The following is a 22602-nucleotide window of genomic DNA, read 5'->3' as shown; positions in this document are numbered from 1 at the left end:
TCTTTTTTTTTCTTTTTTTAAAGATTTTATTTATTTATTTGACAGACAGATATCACAAGTAGGCAGAGAGGCAGGCAGAGAGAGAGAGGAGGAAGCAGGCTCCCTGCTGAGCAGAGAGCCCGATGTGAGGCTCGATGTGGGGCTCGATCCCAGGACCTTGGGATCATGACCTGAGCCAAAGGCAGAGACTTTAACCCACTGAGCCACCCAGGCGCCCCGAGACTAGGTCTTTTGTAAGAGACATATGATGAGGGTGCCTGGCTGGCTCAGTTGGTAGAGCGTTTGACTCTTTATCTCTTGATCAATCTCCGGGTTGTGAGTTCAAGCCCCATGTTGGGTGTAGAGATTACTTAAAAAAAAAAAAAAAGACATAAAAGGTACCTTAAATATTTTATTTTCTCATAAAATTGTTAATATTAAGAAATTTATTTGGAATCACATTATTCCCTTAATTTTTTCACAGAGAATATTCCATCTATTGTGTAGTTCATCATCTTCTGGACATGTTCTATGTAAAATATTTGTTAGCATAGTAATTTCATTTGGGCAGAACTTACTGCCAATAAAACTTGAATTTAATTTGTCACATATTTCCTGTGGCAACCAATGATCAGGTGCTTCAATATTACAGATTTCAATCCTTCCATCCTTTATGTCTATAAATATTTTAATTTCCAAGTGCGACTGTTCATATAATACATTAAAGGAAGTGTTTATACTAAACTTTGGAGTTTTGCCATATATCCACTCCCAGGTCTGTAGTTCTTTGGCTTTGTTATTTATTCCAGGAAACAGGGTCTCATCTGCTGGATTTATTAGGTTGATATGATTATCAATTTGATGATAAGCAGCATACTCTGCTGCAATAGCATTTATGAGTACTTCGCAGGTCAGAGTGGGATCTTTTTCCAAAAGATTTTTTACTATGGAAGGTATGCTTGCAGTGGCATTGCTCCTGATCCCTTGGTAAGGGCTCTTCAGCAAAGATGACAACGAGGTCCTATCGGTACTACATAATAAAGTGCAATGGTGATACGCAGTAGTCCGGCCAATCTTAGAAGCTGTTCCTGAGATTTTAAACTGTCCATCTAGCAAAAGGTCACATCTTTTGGTGGCCTGTATATCCAGCTGGGGTTGGACAGCATTCAGAGCACTCACAACTAATTTTAGATTCTGCATTCTGTCGTACTTTTTTTTGGTTGTAAAGAAAGTCAAATTGATATTACCCATATCATGGTAGACTGTTCCTCCTCCACTTCTTCTCCGAGCCAGTTTCACACCTTCTTCTCTCATCAGATTCAGGTTGCACTCCTGCCAAGGATTCTGATGCCTGCCTATTACAACAGAAGGAGAATTTCTCCACAAGAAAAGAACCGGCTTGCCTTCTAGATTCACATGGTCATGGATCCAGTCTTCTACAGCCAGATTTTGATAAATATCACTGGAAACTGACTGGAAAATGAGCCCACTTTTTACTTTGTTTTTAAACCCAGCTGCTGGGACCTTGCGGTTACAAAGTAACTGGAAGCAGTTCTTCATGGAAAATGGGATCAGCATGCTTTTAAAAATGGAAGACTCCGGCACCTGTGTGGCTCAGTTGGTTAAGCATCTCCTTTGGCTCAGGTCATGATGTCAGGGTCTTGGAATCGAGTCCCGCATTGGGCTCCCTCATCAGTGGGTAGCCTGGTTCTCCCTCTCCTTCTGCCACTCCCCTGCTTGTTCTGTGAATAAATAAATAAAATCTTAAAAAAATAATAAAAATGGAAGACAAATTAATTGATTGGGAAAAAGAAAAACTATTTTCTAGCTATTGATTCTTGGTCATTTTAGGTAAACTTTTCCAAGTATCCAGCCGCTTTTCTTGTCTTTTAGTTTTATCCTTAGTCTTTAGCAACTCTATACAGAGTACTCAAAGAAAATAAAGACAAACCTCAAATAATTTCAGTTGAAACAAAGGGCACAGATTTTTCAAACAATAAATCTGCAAATTCATTATTTAATATCTCAAAGTGAAACAAATTATCCTGAATTCACAGGTAATACATGTTCACTGAGAAAAATGAGAAAATACATATAAAAAGCAAAATAAAAGAATCCATAATACCACCCTCTGTGGATAACCACAGTTCACACTTTGGTGTGTACCTGTTTTTTTCTGTGCATGTGTAAACACACACACCCCCAAATTGGAACCATACTGTTATTTCAATGTTAAAGCTATTTTTATATCAGCTTTGATGTGTAATATCTCATTTTCATATATACCACAGTTCACTACCAGATCAGTCTCTTAGTTTGTAACTTTAGGTTGTTTATAGTTTTCTGGTGTTATCAATGATATATTAATGGACATCTCTGTGGAAAGCTTTAATTTTGTCCTTAAAATACTTTATTTTTTTATTTATTTTTATTTATTTATTTTTTTAAATATTTTATTTATTTGACAGAGAGAAATCACAACTAGGCAGAGAGGCAGGCAGAGAGAGAGGAGGAAGCAGGCTCCCTGCGGAGCAGAGAGCCCGATGTAGGGCTCGATCCCAGGACCCTGGGATCATGACCTGAGCTGAAGGCAGAGGCCCTAACCCACTGAGCCACCCAGGCACCGCCTTAAAATACTTTAAAAAAATAATTCCAATTTGACTTTGAGACTTGGTTTACTAAGTCTCAGTATAATTCAGTTTCAATATAATTCTTTTATTTAGTTTAATATTTAATTAGAATAGACCCCCGAATTTAGGGGAAGAGGCCATTGAAGTATCCAGGTTATACGGAAAGGCTATGGACAATTTCATTATGTTTGGACACTTTACATGTTATTTTTGTTAGCAGTGCTGATGGCAACAGGCTGAAAATACTAGCTATAATAAGTATTTTGACTAGTATGTTTGTAAAGAAACCATTCTATTCCAATTCTATTTCTTAGGATTCTCATAATTTTTCTTCAGCATAAAGAACTGGGATAAAATGTGTTACAAAAGTTCAAAACTAGGTAAAATCTTCTGTAGTTCCGTAGTGTCCGACAAGCACAAATAAGAGAGTCTTCATATTTTCATCACTCTTCATACATTTTGATAAATTACACTACAGAAAAGTTAATTTATATTTTCTGTGTCTAGAAAGGTCAGGAGAGGTTTAATAGAATGATACTTGAATTGAGTCTCAAAATATGATGGTGTTGGGGCACCTGGGTGGCTCAGTGGGTTAAAGCCTCTGCCTTCTGGTCTGGTCATGATCTCAGCGTCCTGGGATCCAGCCCCGCATCAGGCTCTCTGCTCAGCAGGGAGCCTGCTTCCCTCCTCTCTCTCTGCCTGCCTCTCTGCTTACTTGTGATCTCTGTGTGTCAAATAAATAAATAAAATCTTAAAAAAAAAAAAAGGTGACATTTGAGTAAAGACTAAGAGAGCTCAGTGAGTTAGGCTGAGAACCTACTATGTGCTAGAAACTGTTCTAGACACCTGAACACACACAACGAAAAGGCCCCCCTGAGGATGTAACATTTCAACTGAGCCCTGAAGGATAAAGAATCACACAAAGAATGGGGAAACAAAAGGATATTGGAAAAAACCCCAAGTGCCAGTTTATTAATTTACTAAGAGAACTGAAGGCTATCAGCTGGATGTTCAGATCAGCCTGTCCAAATACTCTGTGTAGAACTACTGATAATCCAACTTATCCTAAATTTGGTAGGTGAAGACAGAACCTGAACAAAAGGACTTGAGTTACAGGACTTCAATGTCTGATGGGATGAACCTTGAAGAAGCCACCTTCTCAACTTCTGGGCTCTGGAAAGATTCTGTTAAGAGCCAGGATACCCTCTTTCTCCTAGAGGAGGCTTGGATTCATCTGGGACAGATGCATCTCTCCTTTATTCAGTCCTTCAGTAATAGATCAGACCTCTGGCTGAAAGATAGTCTTTCTTTAATTGTCAGGATATAGTCCAGCCTTGAAGGCCTGGTGAAATGCTGTTTCTTTACATCAACTCTAAGTCAACTCTCACCATTTAATGAATGATTTTATCGTTTTTCCCCAGAGAACAATCCATGTTCTAGGGGGACACTTTGCTACCACCACTTTGCATTGCCAAACATGCTTCTTCAATACTGAAAAGAAAGCAAAAAATAACAATCCTATATATCGTCCAAGGTAGGCCCGGCTACTTCAAAACACCTTATTAAGTTATTCTGCCCCATCTTTGGTGGTATGTAATTTACCCAGAGTCTCACGACGGTCATGTGCTTGTTTTATTTCGCCTTCTTGGCTCCCGGTGGGAATGCACAAAGCTGGCACCCAATACGTTTTAGATTTTTACCCTCCAATGTTGGGGATACGCCGTACCTAACCGAGAAGTTAGGTCTTTTCAAGGGCTGAGCGAAAAGCACGGCACGGACACCAGCGGCAGCCGCGGTCCGGGGCGGTGTGCGCGCGGAACCCGGCCTTAGGGACCCATGCCCCCCACGCTCCCCCCGTTCCTCGTCCCCCGTCCCCAAAAGGCTGCCCGCCCCAGCGCCCCGCGAGCTCCGCTTCCAGCTTCGCCCACCTGCTGCTTCCAGTGGCGCCCACGGCCACTCGCGGGCTCGTGCGGGAGAAGGACGCGTGTGACCCCACGGTCAGCAGGCTGCGAGCGCCGCCAGCCGGAAACGCCGAGAGGAGGAGGGGCTGCGTCGGGAGCCGGGGCGGGGCTGCGCCCCTCCGGCCTCGCTCTTCTCGGGCTCATCGCGCTCTGGCTGGCGCTGCTCGCGGGACTCCCGAGGGGCCTTTGGAGCCGCCGGGTTGGCGCCAAACCAGAGTAGAGGCGGGGACGCAAGGCACGTTCCAATGGTAGGATGGAAAGCCAGAGCACCCCCCGTTCCGATGGAGGTCCCCGCGTGACGGCGCAGAGCTAACGGTCACTCGGGGCGAAGGTAGGAGGTTGGCTGGGTCAAGCTGGGGGGCAGGGAGGGCGCTCGCGGAGCGAGGCCAGGGGGAGGGCGCCAGGAAGTCGGGGCAGTCAGCTCACGGGCCGCTGTAGGCCCCCGCACCAGCAAACACCTACTGAACTTGTGGCCTGGAACCAGGTCTTCACGCATCTGCTCATGGTCCAAAGGACACGTAACACCAACTGGAAGCTGAGGAGACTGAAATCCGTTTTAAAAGATAGGTTGCATTTAAAGGAATAAACGCTGCTATTCCCAGTGGAGAGATGGTAACGGGTAGGAGTGGGTCAGAAAACACACACTTTGGGGCTTATGAATGTTATCCATCTGCGGCTGGCAAGAAAATACTTTCTGCTCAGCCAGATTGGGGCGGGGGGCAATTCCTCCAGCAAGCCAAAGTTTCAGTTAACTATTGCCGCATAACAAACTGCCTCAAACATCAGCAGCTTAAAACGGCTTATTTCTGACATTTATATGGTTTCACCCGAGCTTTATTCAACCAGGGTTGGCTGAACTGGAAGGTCCAGAATAGTCCTGAATATTCATGCCCTTGGCAATTGACGCTTAGCGGCTGCTGGGACATCTTAGATCAGGTCTAGCCTTGGAAGAGGCACTGCAGCCACAATTCTATTGTCCAGAGCAAGAGTCAGGCCGGAGATAAAGGGTGGAGCAGTGGACTCCACCTCTTAATGAGAGGAGCCCAAATAATTTAGAGTCATCTTTTTCAATCTTCCACAAAAGTGAAAATTTTCAGTTCGAATAGAAACTACCAAGACTTGCATCTTGGAATTAGAAGCATCCAGGGTTCACAATTTGGTGACTCTGAGCGGGTCTCCCAAAAAAGCAACAATAAAGACACAGTGGCTCCTCATTTACCATTACCCTTTTGATTGAAGTCACTCTGAGCTCCTTCCTTGTATTATGCAGATGGAACAAATTGTGTACAGAGTGAGCCCCAGTAGGAATTTTCCTAGTTATTAAAAATAGCCACACAGAACTGTTTCCCTTTGCTTATATTGTTTTCCTAAATTTCATTTCTCTGAAATCTGAGATGGTAGTTTTCCCCCCTATTTTCTACTGGGGTGGTTTTCAGGAATCCCATTCCCTCCTTTCTGCTCTGAGACTTTTGTCTTTTGGTTATTTTTTTTAATTTTATTTATTTGACAGAGAGAGATCACAAGTAGGCAGAGAGAGATGGAGAAGCAGGCTCCCTGCAGAGCAGATAGCCGGATGCAAGGCTTGATCCCAGGACCCTGAGATCATGTCCTGAGCCAAAGGCAGAGGCTTAACCCACTGAGCCACCCAGGCGCCCCTTTTGTCCTTTGGTTATTCTTAACCCCTCTCCTACTGCACCTTCTCCACTGGTACCTTCTTCCACTGATGCTCAGATGTGAACTCTGACTCATCATAATCCTCCAGTGACCTCACTTCTTTTTCCACCTTTCATCCCACTTACTTCCCTTTAGAGCAGAGGTTCTTCAAGGACTTGCTGCACATTCAGTATCTACTTCCTTCCTTCCCATTCATAATCAGCCTACTCCAACATTTCTTCTGTCCCTATTCCATCAATAGTGCTTTTTGGAGGGATGAGGGTGAAATGGGTCAAGGTGGTCAAAGGTATAAACTTCCAGGTATAAGATAAATAGGTCCTGGGGATCTAATGTACAGCGTGGTGTCTATACAATATTGTCTTATATATTTAAAAGGTGCTGAAAGTAGATCTCAAAAGTTCTTGTGGTGATGGACATTAACTTATTGTTTTGCATTGTATACATATAAAATATCATTATGTCATACACCTAAAACTAATACAACGTCATGTCAACTACATTTTCAGTAAAAGTAGAAATAAAGAATAAATTTCTTTACATCATTATAGAAATTATTCAGGGTTGAGGAAGAATGAGGTCAGCTCCTTATTCTCAAATGGTTGTGGGAGAGGGAAAGGTCTTTGAATTAGCAACTTTTCTGTAAATTTGACATTGTTTCAAAATAAAAGGAAAATAATATATGTTAGGTGTCTTATACTGTAATAAAGACTGTTAGTGCCCTGCCCATGTCCCCTTTACCCTTAATCCATGCTTTCCTTCTTCAGCTGCCATGGTGTAGGAGCTTTTGTGCCCAGAGACACCTGAGTGATTCATGCCACCTCCTTGCTCCTCCAGCCTCCCTCTTTGGCTTTGTGGTGACAACCAAGGCCAGACCAGTAGGGGATACAATCATCCCACCCTGTGGATCAGGCCAAGAATTTATCTAAGCTCTCATCCTTAGTTGACTCTTCATGTTGCCCCATCTTGCTGTCTTCACTCCCTTAAATGCTTTTCCTACAGAGCATACTCTCAAAAATCATGTGCACCTGAATCCCTGTCTCAGGTAGCTTCTGGGAGTCCCAATTAAGACAGTCACACTAGCTCAAAAAATGAAAGCTTTTATTATTAGCATCATGACAACACCAATAGATGCAATACCAATGCATGTATAATCATAGGTTTAGATATCTTATTTTATGGATATGTTGGTAAAGTCTCTTATTTTATGGATATGTTGTAAAGTCTCCCAACACCCTTATTTCTGCTAAAGTACACTTTTTAATATGGAGAATTTGCTATCTTAATAGAAACAACAAAACTCTGAAAAGTAGTCACTTTAAGATACCACTTGTAGAATTTTCCCAAAACACCTAAGTGAGGTTGTTGTCCTTATTGAGCTTGTTCCATTCTACCTCTTCCAGGAAGTCTTTGTGGAATTCCCTTCTTGAGCGGGCTGCTAAAACTATGGCTTAGATTGGATTTGGGGATTCCAATTTTCTGTTGTCTGAGCAGCAGTGGTTCTCAATGAGAGTAATTAATGTTTGCATTTTTTATAGTCTCAATGACTGGAGTGTTACACTGTATTTCACATCCTGCAATGCAGGAGGCATCAAGCACAATGAAAGATCATCCCAAATTCAGCATCCAACATGACTATCAAATGTTCTTTTTGACACTCATGGAGATGAAAAACAAGGCTGTAAATATCTGAGCCATGCCCCTGTTTAAAAAAAAAAAAAAAAAAGGAAAGTAGTTTTTGTTAAGGTTACTGCAACATTTCATACTGCTGGATCCAATGGACCTTTCCATCCTTGTCTAACCTTTCAGTTGACTACCTCCACCGTAACAACTACTGTGTGCAATCTTGACATTACCTTGTCTTAGTTTTCTACCATCTCACTGCCAAGTCCTCAGTTCCCTTTGCTAGCCTCCCCATGCTGACCAGCTCCTAAAATGTTTGAGTTCCTCAGGACTTTAGCTCACACTATACATTCACCTTAAACAATCTCATTCATTTCCAAGGCTTTCAATACCATTTCTACATACAACTTCAAAATTCATATTTTTAATTCCATACATATAACTGTCTACTTGCCTTGGAAACTGTGTTATGTCCCAAAACCATGCTCCTGAGCTCAGTCTTTTCCCCAGAGAACTTCCATGCATAGCCTTTTTAGCTGGAATTCCTTTCTTTTTCCTCACTTCTCACTTCCAAACCATCATTCTGTCCTGCTAACCTTCACCAGGACTCTCTCTACTTCTCAAGACCTTGACCGTTACCATCATCTTACTTGGACAACTATCTCACTGCAAAAGCTATAAATGACATGACCTTAGAGAAAACTTCCTAGTTCCCACGATTAAAAATCAAGTTTATGTGTCCTGTCCCTCTAGACATTTTACTTTTTCTTCATGGCACATCATAATTTTTATCTTATATAATTACTGTCTGATGTTCTATCTTCTCTGGCAGACAGACGGTAAACATTATGATGGCAGTGCCTATTTTATTCACCACTGTATCTCTAGCAACAAGCACAGTGCCAGGTTAGGTGAACAAATCAAATAATTTAATTTTTTTTCTGTCCCAAAGAATTATGTTCTGAAAATGATAAAAGCATCATCCTATTGGCTTATATCCCATTCAATAATTTTATTTAGCTCTAAGCTTAATATTCCCTATAAATATGCTACATTTGTGTTTTTCTGATTCATAAATATTGATTCCCCTAAGAGAAGATGCCTTTTCATCTTTGTTTTTATGACTATTATGGAGATAACTCACAATTGGGCATTAGAAATAGCCAATAAATTTTAAAGTACAGGAAAATGTTCAAAACCTACATAATATAGTTACAGGTCACTATATGTCCAGACACAAAATGGTTTTAATTTCATCTTATAATACTTGGGACAATACTGCTGTCTCAAACTACTAGACATTTCAGTAAGAATGACAAACTGATATATATATATATATATATAAAACAAGATTTTTTTTAACACTAGGCTGTTTTCTTATATTAAATATCAGTAGTATAAAATGGTAGTATCGAAGATAAACTGTTACACTTGAAAATAACTATTTTGTAATTTTGAAATGAATTCAGTGTGGAGGCAAACAGTTTTAAAAGGGTCATTGATTTAAAATGTGAAATGCTTCACAAGGTATGTAATTTACTGATCTTTTGCAGAGTTTACCTGAAGTGATCGCTTATAGAACAGAAATGCAAAAATGCAGGAAGATAAAGTAATGTAAAGCAAAATCACAAACTAGAACTCTTACAAAATTGGTACACCATATGTAGTGTGAAATACAGATGTCAAATTGTTTGGGCACTGTTTTTTGATCACTTGTTAAAGAAATACATTATAATTTAAAAATTTGGGTACCATTTAAATACTGTTATTCAAAAAATTCTGATTTTTGACAAGGATAGAATGTAATACCAAAGAATTTTGCCTTGAGTTTTGGAAAGTTTTTTTCCCCTAAAACATTAACTTTTAAAAATATGTATCAAAAAAAATAAATAAATAAATAAAATATGTATCAAAAAAGTGCAGCCTAATGTGATTCGTGAATAGTGAAAAATAAGCAATTGTCTTCCTTCATTAGGTTTTCCTAGTAAGGTTAAGTTCTCATTCAACATGCACTCGTAGTCAAAAGCAAATTCTGGTTTCTTTGATAGTATGTACAAATAACTTCATTCCACATCTGTCATTTCTATTCCATCACTTTCTTTAACATATACCACAGAACCCGAGGTTTTCTCTGAAAGAGATCCTGAGCCAATCTCTTTACTTCTTGTAAAGTTTTCTTGGTTCGTGTCTTCTAATCTGATTTTCTTGGTGTTTTGAAATAATCGAGTCACTGGTTCCAACTTGCTTTTCTCAGTTCCTTGCATCAAATGATCATCCACTTTTGAATCCATGTGCATAGCAGATACCTGAGTAGCAGATTTACTAAGGGAAAATCCCATGGGGATGGTTGAATAAATACAGTTTGCAGATACCTCTTTAAGTAGTGGAAACGTTTCTTCAACTTGATTGCTTGGAAAAGAAATAACAACAAGTGAATACAGTGGGAATTTCAACTAACCTCATGGCAATGCTTGTTTTCATGAAACATCATGATGATGAAGCCAAAAATATAAGGTAAAATGCCTTCCATCTCTGTGTTCACATTTTCTTTGTGAAAGAGTTTGTAGGCTCTATAGATTCTCTGAAAGTCTTTTTATAAAGGAATTTATCAGGTTTTATGCTTTGTCACCTTTCAGAAAATAAAAGAACTTCTCTACTTAGTCCATTATATCATTTTTGCTATCAAAAACTTTTAACAAATTATTAATGGATTAAAGAAATAATTACTGAAGAAATACAAACAATTAGAATAGTATGAGCAATTATATACCAATAAATTAGGCAACCTGGAAGAAATGGATAAATTCCTAGAAACCTATGAACTACCAAACTAAAACAGGAAGAAATAGAAAACCTGAACAGACCCATAATCAGCAAAGAACTGAATTACTAATCAAAAATCTCCCAACAAACAGGAGTCTTGGGCTAGTTGGCTTCCCGGGGTCATTCTAACAAACGTTTAAGGAAGAATTAATACCTATTCTTCTGAAGCTGTTTCAAAAAATAGAAATGGAAGGAAAACTTTCAAATTCTTTCTATGAGGCTAGCATTACCTTGATCCCCAAACCAGACAAAGACTCCACTAAAAAGGAAAATTACAGACCAATATCCCTGATGAACATGGATGTAAAAATTCTTACCAAGATACTAGCTAATAAGATCCAACAGTACATTAAAAGGATTATTTACCATGACCAAGTGGGATTTATTCCTGGGATACAGGGTTGGTTTAAGATCTTCAAATCAATCAATGTGATATACCACATTAATAAAAGAAAGTATAAGAACTGTATGGTCCTCTCAATAAATGCAGAAAAAGCATTTGACAAAATATAGCATCCTTTCTTGATAAAAACTCTCCACTGTGTAGGGTTAGAAGGAACATACCTCAATGTTGTAAAAGCCATATGAAAACCCACAGTGAATATTATTCTCAATGGGGAAAAATGAGAACTTTTCCCCTAAGGTCAGGAACAGGACAGGGATATACACTCTTACCACTGTTGTTCAACATAGTACTGGAAGTCCTAGCTTCAGCAGTCAGACAACAAAAAGAAATAAAAGGCATCCAAATTGGCAAAGAAGTCAAACATTCACTCTTCACAGATAACATGATACTCTATTTGAAAAACCCAAAGGACTCCACCAAAAAATTGCTAGAACTGATACAGGAATTCAGCAAAGTCATAGGATATAAAATCACACTTGATCTTAGCCAAAAGGCAGAGAAGCGATAGGATATAAAATCAATGCACAGAAATCTGTTACATTTCTATGCCCTAACAATAAAGCAGCAGAAAGAGAAATCAAGGAATTGATCCCGTTCACAATTGCATCAAAAATCACAAGGTACCTCAGAATAAACCTAACCAAAGAGTTAAAAGATCTATACTCTGAAAACTATAGAATACTCATGAAAGATATTGAGGAAGACACAAAGCAATGGAAAAACATTCCATGCTCATGGATTGGGAGAACAAATATTGTTAAAAATGTTAGAGCTTCCCTATGACCCTGTAATTGCACTACTGGGTATTTACCCAAAGATACAGAGGTAGTGAAAGAAGGGCCATCTGTACCCCAATGTTTATAGCAGCAATGGCCACGGTCGCCAAACTGTGGAAAGAACCAAGATGCCCTTCAACGGACGAATGGATAAGGAAGATGTGGTCCATATACACTATGGACTATTATGCCTGCATCAGAAAGGCTGAATACCCAACTTTTGTAGCAACATGGACAGGACTGGAAGAGATTATGCTGAGTGAAATAAGTCAAGCAGAGAGAGTCAATTATATGGTTTCACTTATTTGTGGAGCATAACAAATAACATGGAGGACAAAGGGAGTTAGAGAGGAGAAGAGAGTTGGGAGAAGTTGGAAGGGGAGGTGAATCATGAGAGACTATGGACTCTGAAAAACAATCTGAGGGGTTTGAAGGGATGGGGGGTGGGAGGCTGGGGGAACCAGGTGGTGGATATTAGAGAGGGCACGGATTGCATGGAGCACTGGGTGTGGTGCAAAAACAATGTATACTGTTATGCTGAAAATAAAATTTAAAAAAAGTCTATGCTACCCAAAGCAATCTACACATTTAATGCAATTACTATCAAAATACTACCAGCATTTCTCACAGAGCTGGAATAAACCATTCCAAAATTTGTATGGAACTAGAAAAGACCCCCGAATAGCCAAAGTAATGTTGAAAAAGAAAACCGGGGTGCCTTTGTGGCTCAGTTAATTATCTGACTCTTGATTTCAACTCAGGTCATGATCTCAGGGTCCTGGGATCAAGCCCTGTGTCAGGCTCCACACTTGTGGAGGATTCTTTCTCTCCCCTCTGCATTCTCTCTCTCTCTCAAGTAAATAAATAAATCTGAAAGAAAGGCGGGGGGGGCGGGGTGAGGAAGGGAGGGAGGGAGGGAGGGAGGAAAAGAAAGAGAAGAAAGGAAAGAAAAAAGAAACCAAAGCTGGAGGCATCACAATTCTGGACTTTAAGCTGTATTACAAAGCTCTAATCACCATTGATACTGGCACAAAAACAGACACATAGATGAATGGAACAGAATAGAGAACCCAGAAATGGACCCTCAGCTCTACAGTCAAGTAATTTTCTACAAAGCAGTAAAGAATATCCAATGGAAAAATGACAGACTCTTCAACAAATGGTGTTAGAAAAATTGGACAGCCACATGCAGAATGAAATTGGACCACTTTCTTACACTACACCCAAAAATAAATTCAAAATAGATGAAAGACCTCAAGGTGAGACAGGAATCCATCAAAATCCTAGAACAGAGCCAGCAACCTCTTTGACCTCAGCCACAGCAACTTCTTGCTAGACACCTCTCCAGAGGCAAGGGAAACAAAAGCAACAATGAATTACTGGGACTTCATCAGGATAAAAAGCTTCTGCACAGCAAAGGAAGCAATCAACAAAACTAAAAGGTGACCTACAGGATGGGAGAAGATATTCACAAATGACATATCAGATAAAGGGCCAGTATCCAAAACCTATAAAGAACTTAACATACTCAACATGCAAAACCCAAAAAAATCCTGTCAAGAAATGGGCAGAAGACATGAACAGACATTTCCCCAAGCAGACATACAAATGGCCAACAGACACATGAAGAAAATGCTCAACATCACTCAACATCAGGGAAATACAACCAAAATCACAATGAGATAACACCTCACACCTGTCAGAATGGCTAAAATGAACAACTCAGGAAACAAAAGATGTTGGGAAGGATACAAATAAAGGGGAACCATCTTACACTGTTGGTGGAAATGAAAACTCATGCAGCCACTCTGGAAAACAGTACACAGGTTCCTCAAAAAGTTAAAAATAGAGCTATCCTATGACCTAGCAACTGCACTACTAGGTATTTATCCAAAGGATAAAAACATAGTTATTCAAAAGGGCACCTGCACCCCAATGTTCATAACAGCAATATCCACAATAGCCAAAATATGCAAAGAGCCAAGGTGTCCATCAATAGAAGAATGGATAAAGAATATGTTGTGTGTATATATATGTAATGGAATATTACTTAGCCATCAAAAATGAAATCTTGTCATTTGCAACAATGTGGACAGAACTAGAGAGTATTATGCCAAGTGAAATAAGTCAGTCAGAGAAAGACAGATACCATATGATTTCACTCATATGTGGAATTTAAGAAACAAAACAGACAAACAAAGGGGAAGGGAAGGAAAAATAAAACAATATAAAAATAGGAAGGCAAACCATAAGAGACTCTTAACTATAGGAAAGAAACTGAGGTTGGCTAGAGGGGAGGTGGGGGGGATGTGGTAATCAGGTGATGGGCATTAAGGAGGGCACTTGATATAATAAGCACTGGGTGTTATATGGAACTGATGAATTGCTACATTCTAGCATTGAAACTAATAATACACTATATGTTAACGAAACTGAATTTGAATAAAAAATTTTTAGTTGTATTTCTATGCACTAACAATGCATAATCTGCAAAGAAAATTAAGAAAATAAATCCATCTACAATAGTGTAAATAGAACAAAAAAATACTTAGGAATTAACCAAGGTAAAAGACTTGTATGATGAAAACTAAAACACCATTGAAAGAAATTAAAGAAGACATAAATAAAACATATCCCATGTTCATGGATTAGAAGACCTAATATTGCAAGATGTCTATATTACTCAAAGTGATCTACACATTCAGTGCAATCCCTATCAACATCCCAGTGACACTTTTTGCAGAAATAGAAAAATCCATCCAAAAATTCATTTGGAATCACAAATAATCAAAATAACCTTGAAAAAGAAGAAAAAGTGGAGGACTCACAATGGCCTAAAAGCAGACATACAGACCAATGTAACAGAATAGAGAGCCCAGAAATAAACCCTCAGATACATGGTCAAATGATTTTTGACAAAGGTGCTTCGATAATTTGATGAAGAACAGGACAATATTTTCAACAAAAGGTGCTGGGGAAACCAGATATCCATGTGCAAAAAAAAAAAAGAAAGAAATTGATATTTACCCAACACTATATGCAAAAATTAATTCAAAATCTATCAAAGACCTAAATGTAAGATCTAAAACTATAAAACTGGACACCTAGACAGCGGGTACCCATCTATTAATGTGGGATCCAGAGTCAGAAAAAAACTTTTTAAAATCTCAAGAAGACCTTATTCCATGCCCCAGCTTTAAAGGGAATGACCTTGGATGTTCTAACCCAGGCCTGGGGACCAGCTCAATAGCAAGTGGGATATTTACCAACTGCTTGTTAGAGCCTATCTGGGAAGGCCTACAAACAGTGATTTTAGCCACTCCAATAGCAATCTAAGTGCCTAAATTTGAAGCCTGTATCCACTATTTCAGTCAAACCCTGGTCCCTAGTGGGGTCTAACAATAAGCAACCGAAATCCCTCTATGAACCCAGAAAGGACCTCAAACTAGACTTGAAGATACAAGTCACAGATTAGTCTTCTTAAATGTTACCTTCCCTTTATCCTATCAAAATCATAATCCTTATGGGATTCCTTTTTCCTGCCCTCTCCTCTGTGTGTATGGGGGAGTTCACTAAAACATCCCCTATCTCTCACTGGACCCCTGGCTGTACTCAGTCTTGCATTATGCTTTGGGCTTTGCCTCCTAAGTGCCCTAACTGGCTTTATATTTTCCAGAATAAAGGTCATCAAATTCCAAATGATGGTTCAGATGGAGCCTCACATAGAGGTCAAACCAGACATCTATAGGGGACCCTTGATAGACTGAGATGAGAGGAACCCTGACTACTAACCCATCCAATGCCCCTGACCAGCAGGAAGTAGCTACAATTGGTCATCACCTTTCTTCCCTAATAGCAGTTAGGGTTACCTCTTCAGAGGGGGAAATGATGGAAGATAGCTAGAAGGCAGGCGGGAGGGACAGGGGGCCCTCCCACCCTAAGAGAAAACCACCCTTAAAAGGATTTAACATCATACTGAATGTCCTTAATACACTGAACTGTACACTTAAAAATGGTTAAGATGGTAAATTGTATGTATATTTTACCACGGTACAAAAAAAAAAAAGTCCAATAAAGATACAGTACCTCTTAGTACAGATACCCAATCTGTCAAGAGATATGAATGTGCAACATGGAGGGAGGACTTGGAAAGGTTCTGAAAGGAGGGGACCAAAGGTCAGAGTTGGGCTTTGATAGATCTCTCTGATGATATTCTAAAATGTAGGTATACCTATTTCTTAGAGTTGGAAACTCCAGGTGAATTTTTTTTTCATCAAATATATATCTAATATTATCTTCAAATTAATAAAATTGAATTTCTTCTATTCTTTGGTCTGTCCTCTTTGATTACTTAAAAAGGAAGTCCTTCTGTTAAAAATGTATAACTTGAATCTAATTATGAGGAAACAATCAGATAAACCCAAATTGAGATATTATATAAAACAGCCTCTACTCAAAAATGTCAATGTATGAAAGACAAAGAGAAACTGAAGAATTGTTCCAGATTAAAGAAGACTAAAGAGACATGATTTCCAAATGCAATGAACGATCCTTATTTGGGGAGGTGGGGGAGAAATGTATCATAAGGGCCATTTCTTGGACAATTGGAAAATTTGAATATGGATAGTTTATTAAATAATAATATTGCATTGATGTGAAATGCCTTGAATCTGACAACTGTACTGTGGTTATATTACTGAATGTTCTTGTTCTTAGGAGATACGTGCTGAAATAGGGGTAAAGGATCATATCTACAACTTGCTTTCAAATTACCTAGCAATAGATAGATATGAAGAGAAAATAAATGTGTTAAATGTTAACAATTGTTCAGTTTGGTAAGAAAGGATAAAAAATTGTTCAGTGTATTATTCTTGTTAAGTTTCTGTATGCTTAAAACTTCAAAATACAAAGTTGAAAACTAAAAATAATATACAATTGACGCTTGAACAACACACTTTTGAACCACATGTATCCACTTATATGCAAATTTTTTCAATAAATAACAGCATAGTAATGTAAATGTATTTCCTCTTAGATTTTTCTTAATAACCTTTTCTTCTCTGTAGCTTACTTATCATAAGAATACAGTATATAATACATATGATATACAAAATATGTGTTAATTTTTATATTATTGGTAAGGCTTCCAGTCAGCAGTAGGCTATTAGTTCAGTTTTGGGGGCTTGATAGGTATATGCAGATTTTTTACTGCATGGGCAGGGGGTTGGTGCCTCTCACCCCTGCATTGTTGAAGAGTCAACAATAGTAACAAAACTCTGTAAAACAACAACATACTGCATTTGAATTCAACAATGGTAAAATAATGGTAACATACAGATTCTCAATTAGCACATTAAATTTCAGTTTAATAGAGGGATTGAGAAGGGACCAAAAGCAATAAGGTAGATTTGGCCCTTTGAGTCTCACCTTAATTTGTCTGGAATCTTGTGGACACGGAGAACAAGTGTATTTTGGGCCTCTTGGCTTGACATTCACGTTGCCATTCAAGAAAAAAATCTTAAATGCATAAGGAAGAATAAAGTTCCATTAAAAACTAAATAAATTTGGACATACACAACTTGCCTTATCATTAAGATATGCTACAAAGTGAAAGTGAAAAAAAAAGTGTACAGTTTAGTACAGGTGAAGGAACAAATAAAGGACCAACAGAACATGACAGAGTTCTAATCTGGACCTAGTTATGTGCCAGAACTTCACATATGGTAAAAGTGGCACCATACAACAAAGGGGGATAGAACAGACCAAGTTAGTAGACTAATACTGTGAATACCGACTCATCATGGGAATGAAAATAAAGCTGGATCACTATTTTGGATATAAACAAAAGTAGACTCCAAATACAGTAAAGACCTATATGTGGTATCATAGAACTATAAATGAAATTTTTAAAGTGTAGGACAATATGTTTGTCACCTTGGGTGGAGAAGGATTTATTGAATAAAAACTGAAGGGCTTAAAAGAATAAGGAAGAAAACAGATGGACCTGACTACTCATAATTAAGAACTTCAATAAAGTATAAAAAAAGTTAAAATGATGGAGATTGGAAGATGTGCTATATAAAGCAGACAAGGTTTATGCTTGAATATGAGAATAACGACAAACCAACAAGAAAAAAGGAAATCCAATAGAAAAATGGGCAAAGGGTATAAAGATATAATTCACAGATTGGAGAATCCCAAATAGATAATAAGTACATAAAGAGATGTTTAAACTTACTAAGAATCAGAGAAATGCAAGTTTACTACCATCAGAATGGCATACTAGAAAGGTGGATAACATGGAGATTTAAGGAGAATATAGGATGATGGGAAAACCTGTGCATTGCTGGTGGAGTAATTTCTAGCTCCTATTAACATTCCACATCCAATCCTTCAATGAATCTTGTTTCTGTTTCTATACTTTCCCACTGTATGTTCTTCAGACTGTATCTGGAATGTCTTTTAAATTATGAACCAGATCTCATCGATCCTCTGCTCACCACTCTGCTCTAGGTACCTTCCATGTCAGAGTGAAAGCCAAATTGTCTACATGTTGAGTCTCCAGCTGTGTTAGGCAGAAAAATTGTCCCCAAAGATGTCCACATAGTAATTCCCAGACCCTGTGAATATGTCACATAGCAAGGGGAAATTAAGGTTGCAGATTGAATTAAGGTTCCCAGTCAACCAACCTTGAGGTAGTGAGATTATCCTGGACTCATCACTGGTGATCACTGGTCTGCATAAGTGAAAGAGAGGTGGGAATGTCACTGCTAGAATGATGCAATGTGGGAAGGACCTGACTGGCTATTGCTGGTTTTGAAGATAAAAGGACACCATGAGCCGAACAAAGCAGGCATTCTGCAGAAACTGGAAAGATAAGAAAATGGATATTCCCGGAGAACTCCCAGAAGGAATACAGCCCAGCTGACATCTTGATTGTACTCTAGTGAGATCCATTTTGGACTCCTAACCTCCACAACTTAAGATAATATACTTGTGCTGTTTAAAGCCACCAAGTTTGTGGTAAATTATTACAGCAGCAATAGGAGACTGATATGCCAGCTAACACTGTGTCCGCTCAGACTCCTATCTCTCTCACTTATTCTGCCCCATGAACTCGCTGCCATTCCTAAGTATATGCTGTGCCAACCCCTCTTCTGCTTAGGGCTCATATGCTCACAGTTCCCTCAGTCTGAAGCAATTTTTAAATTTCAAACCACTGTTATAAAACAGACAAAACACATGGTTTTTAGATAATGTATAAAGGCAGTGGAGGAGAGTAATCCCTGACAGAAAGGAAATAAACGAGGTGAGCCCTCTAAGTGCTTACTGCCTGAAAATTTCAGTCTTCTGCACAAGGAAGGGGAACCCAAAGTGTGCCCGGTTATTTCAATGAGTTGAGAAGACAGAAGTTCAGAGTCTATAGAAGCCAAGGTCACTAGAACTTGTGGAAGGAGGGGCAGTGAGAGGAAGAGCTCCAGAGATGTGCAGAGGATTCCCCACAATTCTTTGACTGAATACTAACTAGGAAACACATGTGTAAGGAAACTAATGAGGCCTGAGAAAGAACCACCAAAAGAGAAGGCTGAATAGTCTGTAGAGCTTGCACAGGGCCAAGAATGGAGTTCCTACCAACCTGAATGTAAAGAACTCCTAATATACCGGGCATTGATCTGTGTCCTCAGAAAGGGAACAGATTAGCCCTAAAGAGTATTTGGACCTAACAAAGCTTAAAAGCAAGCTTCTAGGGGCGTCTGGGTGGCTCAGTCGTTAAATGGTTAAATGTCTGCCTTCGGCTCAGGTCATGATCCCAGGGTCCTGGAATCAAGCCCTGCATCTGCTCAGCAGGAAGCCTGCTTATCCCTCTCCCACTCCCGTGTCCTTGTCAAATAAATAAATAAAATCTTAAAAAAAAAAAAGTTTCTAAAGCGTCGCTCTCCAACAGAACTTTCCTCAATTATTTAAATATTCTCTATTGTCCACTATACTAGCCACTAGCTCCACGTGGCTTTGGAAGTTGAAATGTACATAGTACAAATGAAATTTTAAGTTTTTTCTAATTTCGTTTAATATTTAATATTATATAACCTTATTTACATTATATATAAATATTTAACATTATATAACCTTATCTAATATTAAAATTTATCTAAGTTTTATCTACTTTTATTAATAAAAATTCAAAATGCCACATGTAGCTAGTGGTTACTATTTTCAACGGTTTAGCTCTAAAGGATTCAACTGTTTCCAAGTAACATTACTACATCTCAGAACAAAGCCTAAATATATTTAAAGAAAAATAAAAATAAAACTTCCAGCACCCAACAATGTAAAATATGCAATGTCTGGCAGTCAAAAAAATTAATCAGGCATGAAAATAAGCAGAAAAATATGACCCATAAGCAGGAGGAAAAAAAAAATTAGGTAATAGAAACAAACCCAGAAATGACACAGGTGTTATAATTAGTATATGAAGACTTTAAGAGCTATTTTAAATACACTTCATATTTTCAAGAAGGAAAACATGATCACGATGAGGTTAGAAATGGAAGATATTAAAAATAATTAAACTTCCAGAGATGAAAAAAACCAATTCTGACATAAAGAATACTGTGGATGGAGTTAACACTGCCAAAGGAAAGAAGAGTGAACTTGAAGATATACCAAAAGATATATTAAAATGAACAGAGCACCAGTTCACTGTGGAAAAACATTAAGCAACTTAACATATGTTCAACTGGAGTCCCCAATTTTTTTCCTAGAGAACCAAGGAAGTACAGGGGAAAAAAAGACAAAATAGAGGTTTTCTTTCTTTCTTCTTTTTTTTTTTTTAAGATTTTATTTATTTGAGAGAGAGCATACACAAAAGAGACAGAGAGAGAACTCACAAGTTGTGTGGGGGGCAGAGGGAGAAGCAGGCTCTCTGCTGAGCAGGGAGCCTGACACAGGGGGCCCGATGGGGATCATGACCTGAGCCGAAGGCAGAAGCTTAACGGACTGAGCCACCCAGGCACCCCAAAATAGAGGCTTTCATAGTGAAGACTGTGAAATGATGGAGGGAAACTAAGGGAACAGAAACACAGGCCTTAGAATTACACAGGAGTGTCTGTAACAGCTGGAGAGCACAGGTATATAAAAGGATTAGTTGAGGCAGGATGGAGCACTAACCACTCTTGGACTTCTAGAGAGGGAAGAAAATATTCACTGTCTGGGTTAGGGGACAAAGTTAACTGTCCTTGGTAAGAAAAGAAAGGAAAAGCTTCATGCCCTGGTTTGGCCTTAAAATGTCCTTTTCCCTATAGTTTTTCCAAGGAATCTTCAGTAACATCTAGGTAGTGCACATAAATGCTAAAGCTTTTCTTATTTTTCCCTTAGAGAAGTACTAATATGGGAGGTAGGAAAGTACTTTTTAAAAGATTTTATTTATTTAATTTATTTGAGAGACAGTGAGAGAGGGGGAGAGGATGAATAGGGCGAAAATCAGAGGGGTAGGGAGAAGCAGGCTCCCCCCGCACTGGCCTAGGATCCTGGGATCATGACCTGAGCCAAAGGCAGACACTCAACCAACTGAACCACACAGGCACCCCTAATTTTAAAATCTAAAAAAAATTTTTAATTAAAAAATTTTTAAGTAAGTTCTACACCAAGCATGGGGCTTGAACTCACCATCCCAAAAGCAAGAGTCACATGCTCCAGTTCATGTTTCTTTGTAACTTATTTTATCAGTTAGGGATAATTATATGTACCTCTTGAAATCTGTGACTTCTTTGTTTAAAAGAACAAGGACACTCAAGGTAAATTTTAGTGTTTAGCTATACTTACAAAGTATATGATAGCTGAAATAAATGCTACAAACTAGGAGATGTAATGGCACAAGTAATGGCGAAAGAGCAGAGATGGGGAAAAACATATGGCCCTTATAATTAAATGTACTTCTACAAAGAAATTTGTTCTAACGTGTTTATGACTGCCAATATATTATGGAGGGGTACTCACCTGGCAAAAACAGGAATTGTTAGTCTCTTCAAATGTGAAATTATTTGAAATACAGAGGTGCAAACTTTATCAAGATCATCAGAGAACAGCTATGAAAATCTAGTTACCTATTTCATCTGTCGGAAAAGAAAAGCAGATAAAGCCATTAGAATTCAGAAGCCCTTGGGTTAAGACAGTTTATTTCATATGAAGAAATGTTAAAAACAGTATTTATTTTCAAGCCGGGCTCCCAAAATTTGGCAGAGTAATGCAGTCCTTATTCTTTTTCACTAAAAATCCAATTTCTCCACTTTTAGGTAATGCGGTTAATTTTAACATAGTTGGATGGCCAAAAATATTACACCTGGTTAAATTAAAGGAGTGTTCCAAGACTGAAGGCTCCTACTCGGGAGCAGACAAATGTAAATGGTATTAAACAGGCAAACAATCAATACAATATTAAATATCAAGTGAGAGAGTATACCCTTTCCTCTTTTGTTAATCATCACCAGTTTTTCTGGAAAGGGGTCTTGGAGAAGAACTGGCATGTGGAGAAGGAAAACCAGTCAGGAATCTGCGCCTTTTTGCATAGCAATGAAGTTCTGCCACTTCCTAATTCAACCATGACTGAATCGTGCAGGGCTGACCGGGTCGTGGGTTCGCTGGCTGCCTTACCCGAACAGAAAGAACTTCTCCCTTCCGAGAGGATGCAGCAGCAGAACCCGACCTAGGAGATTCACTGAAAACCGGCCCCTTGC

The 22602-nt window shown here is 38.7% G+C and overlaps 3 protein-coding genes across 3 annotated transcripts in view; 1 reads left to right on the top strand and 2 right to left on the bottom strand.

Annotated features, from left to right (window-relative positions):
- The window catches only part of LOC111155899 (microtubule interacting and trafficking domain containing 1), a 17321-nt gene extending 15975 nt beyond the window's left edge, over window positions 1–1346 (top strand). Inside the window, exon 8 of the transcript XR_002641161.1 lies at window positions 1297–1346. The gene's annotated coding sequence lies outside the window, so the exon portion shown is untranslated. The remainder of the gene's footprint in view (window positions 1–1296) is intronic.
- LOC111155898 (lipoyltransferase 1) lies at window positions 390–4588 on the bottom strand. Its single transcript, XM_022516361.1, has 2 exons — window positions 4538–4588; window positions 390–1558 (listed from the first exon to the last, which is right to left on the bottom strand). The coding sequence occupies exon 2, from the start codon at window positions 1555–1557 to the stop codon at window positions 436–438; it is 1122 nt and encodes a 373-aa protein (XP_022372069.1). The 5' UTR covers window position 1558; window positions 4538–4588; the 3' UTR covers window positions 390–435.
- A 5339-nt stretch (window positions 4589–9927) lies between these two features.
- On the bottom strand, window positions 9928–21925 carry LOC111155832 (chromosome unknown C2orf15 homolog). Its single transcript, XM_022516248.1, has 3 exons — window positions 21866–21925; window positions 17297–17386; window positions 9928–10273 (listed from the first exon to the last, which is right to left on the bottom strand). Exons 2-3 carry the CDS (start codon window positions 17359–17361, stop codon window positions 9928–9930), a joined length of 411 nt encoding a protein of 136 aa, XP_022371956.1. The 5' UTR covers window positions 17362–17386; window positions 21866–21925.
- Between the last annotated feature and the right edge of the window lie 677 nt (window positions 21926–22602).

The sequence above is a fragment of the Enhydra lutris genome, unplaced genomic scaffold (assembly GCF_002288905.1).
Source record: "Enhydra lutris kenyoni isolate GAN:26980312 unplaced genomic scaffold, ASM228890v2 scaffoldscaffold44, whole genome shotgun sequence".
In the NCBI taxonomy this organism is placed as follows: domain Eukaryota; kingdom Metazoa; phylum Chordata; class Mammalia; order Carnivora; family Mustelidae; genus Enhydra; species Enhydra lutris.
This window is presented reverse-complemented; position numbering and strand designations above follow the sequence as displayed.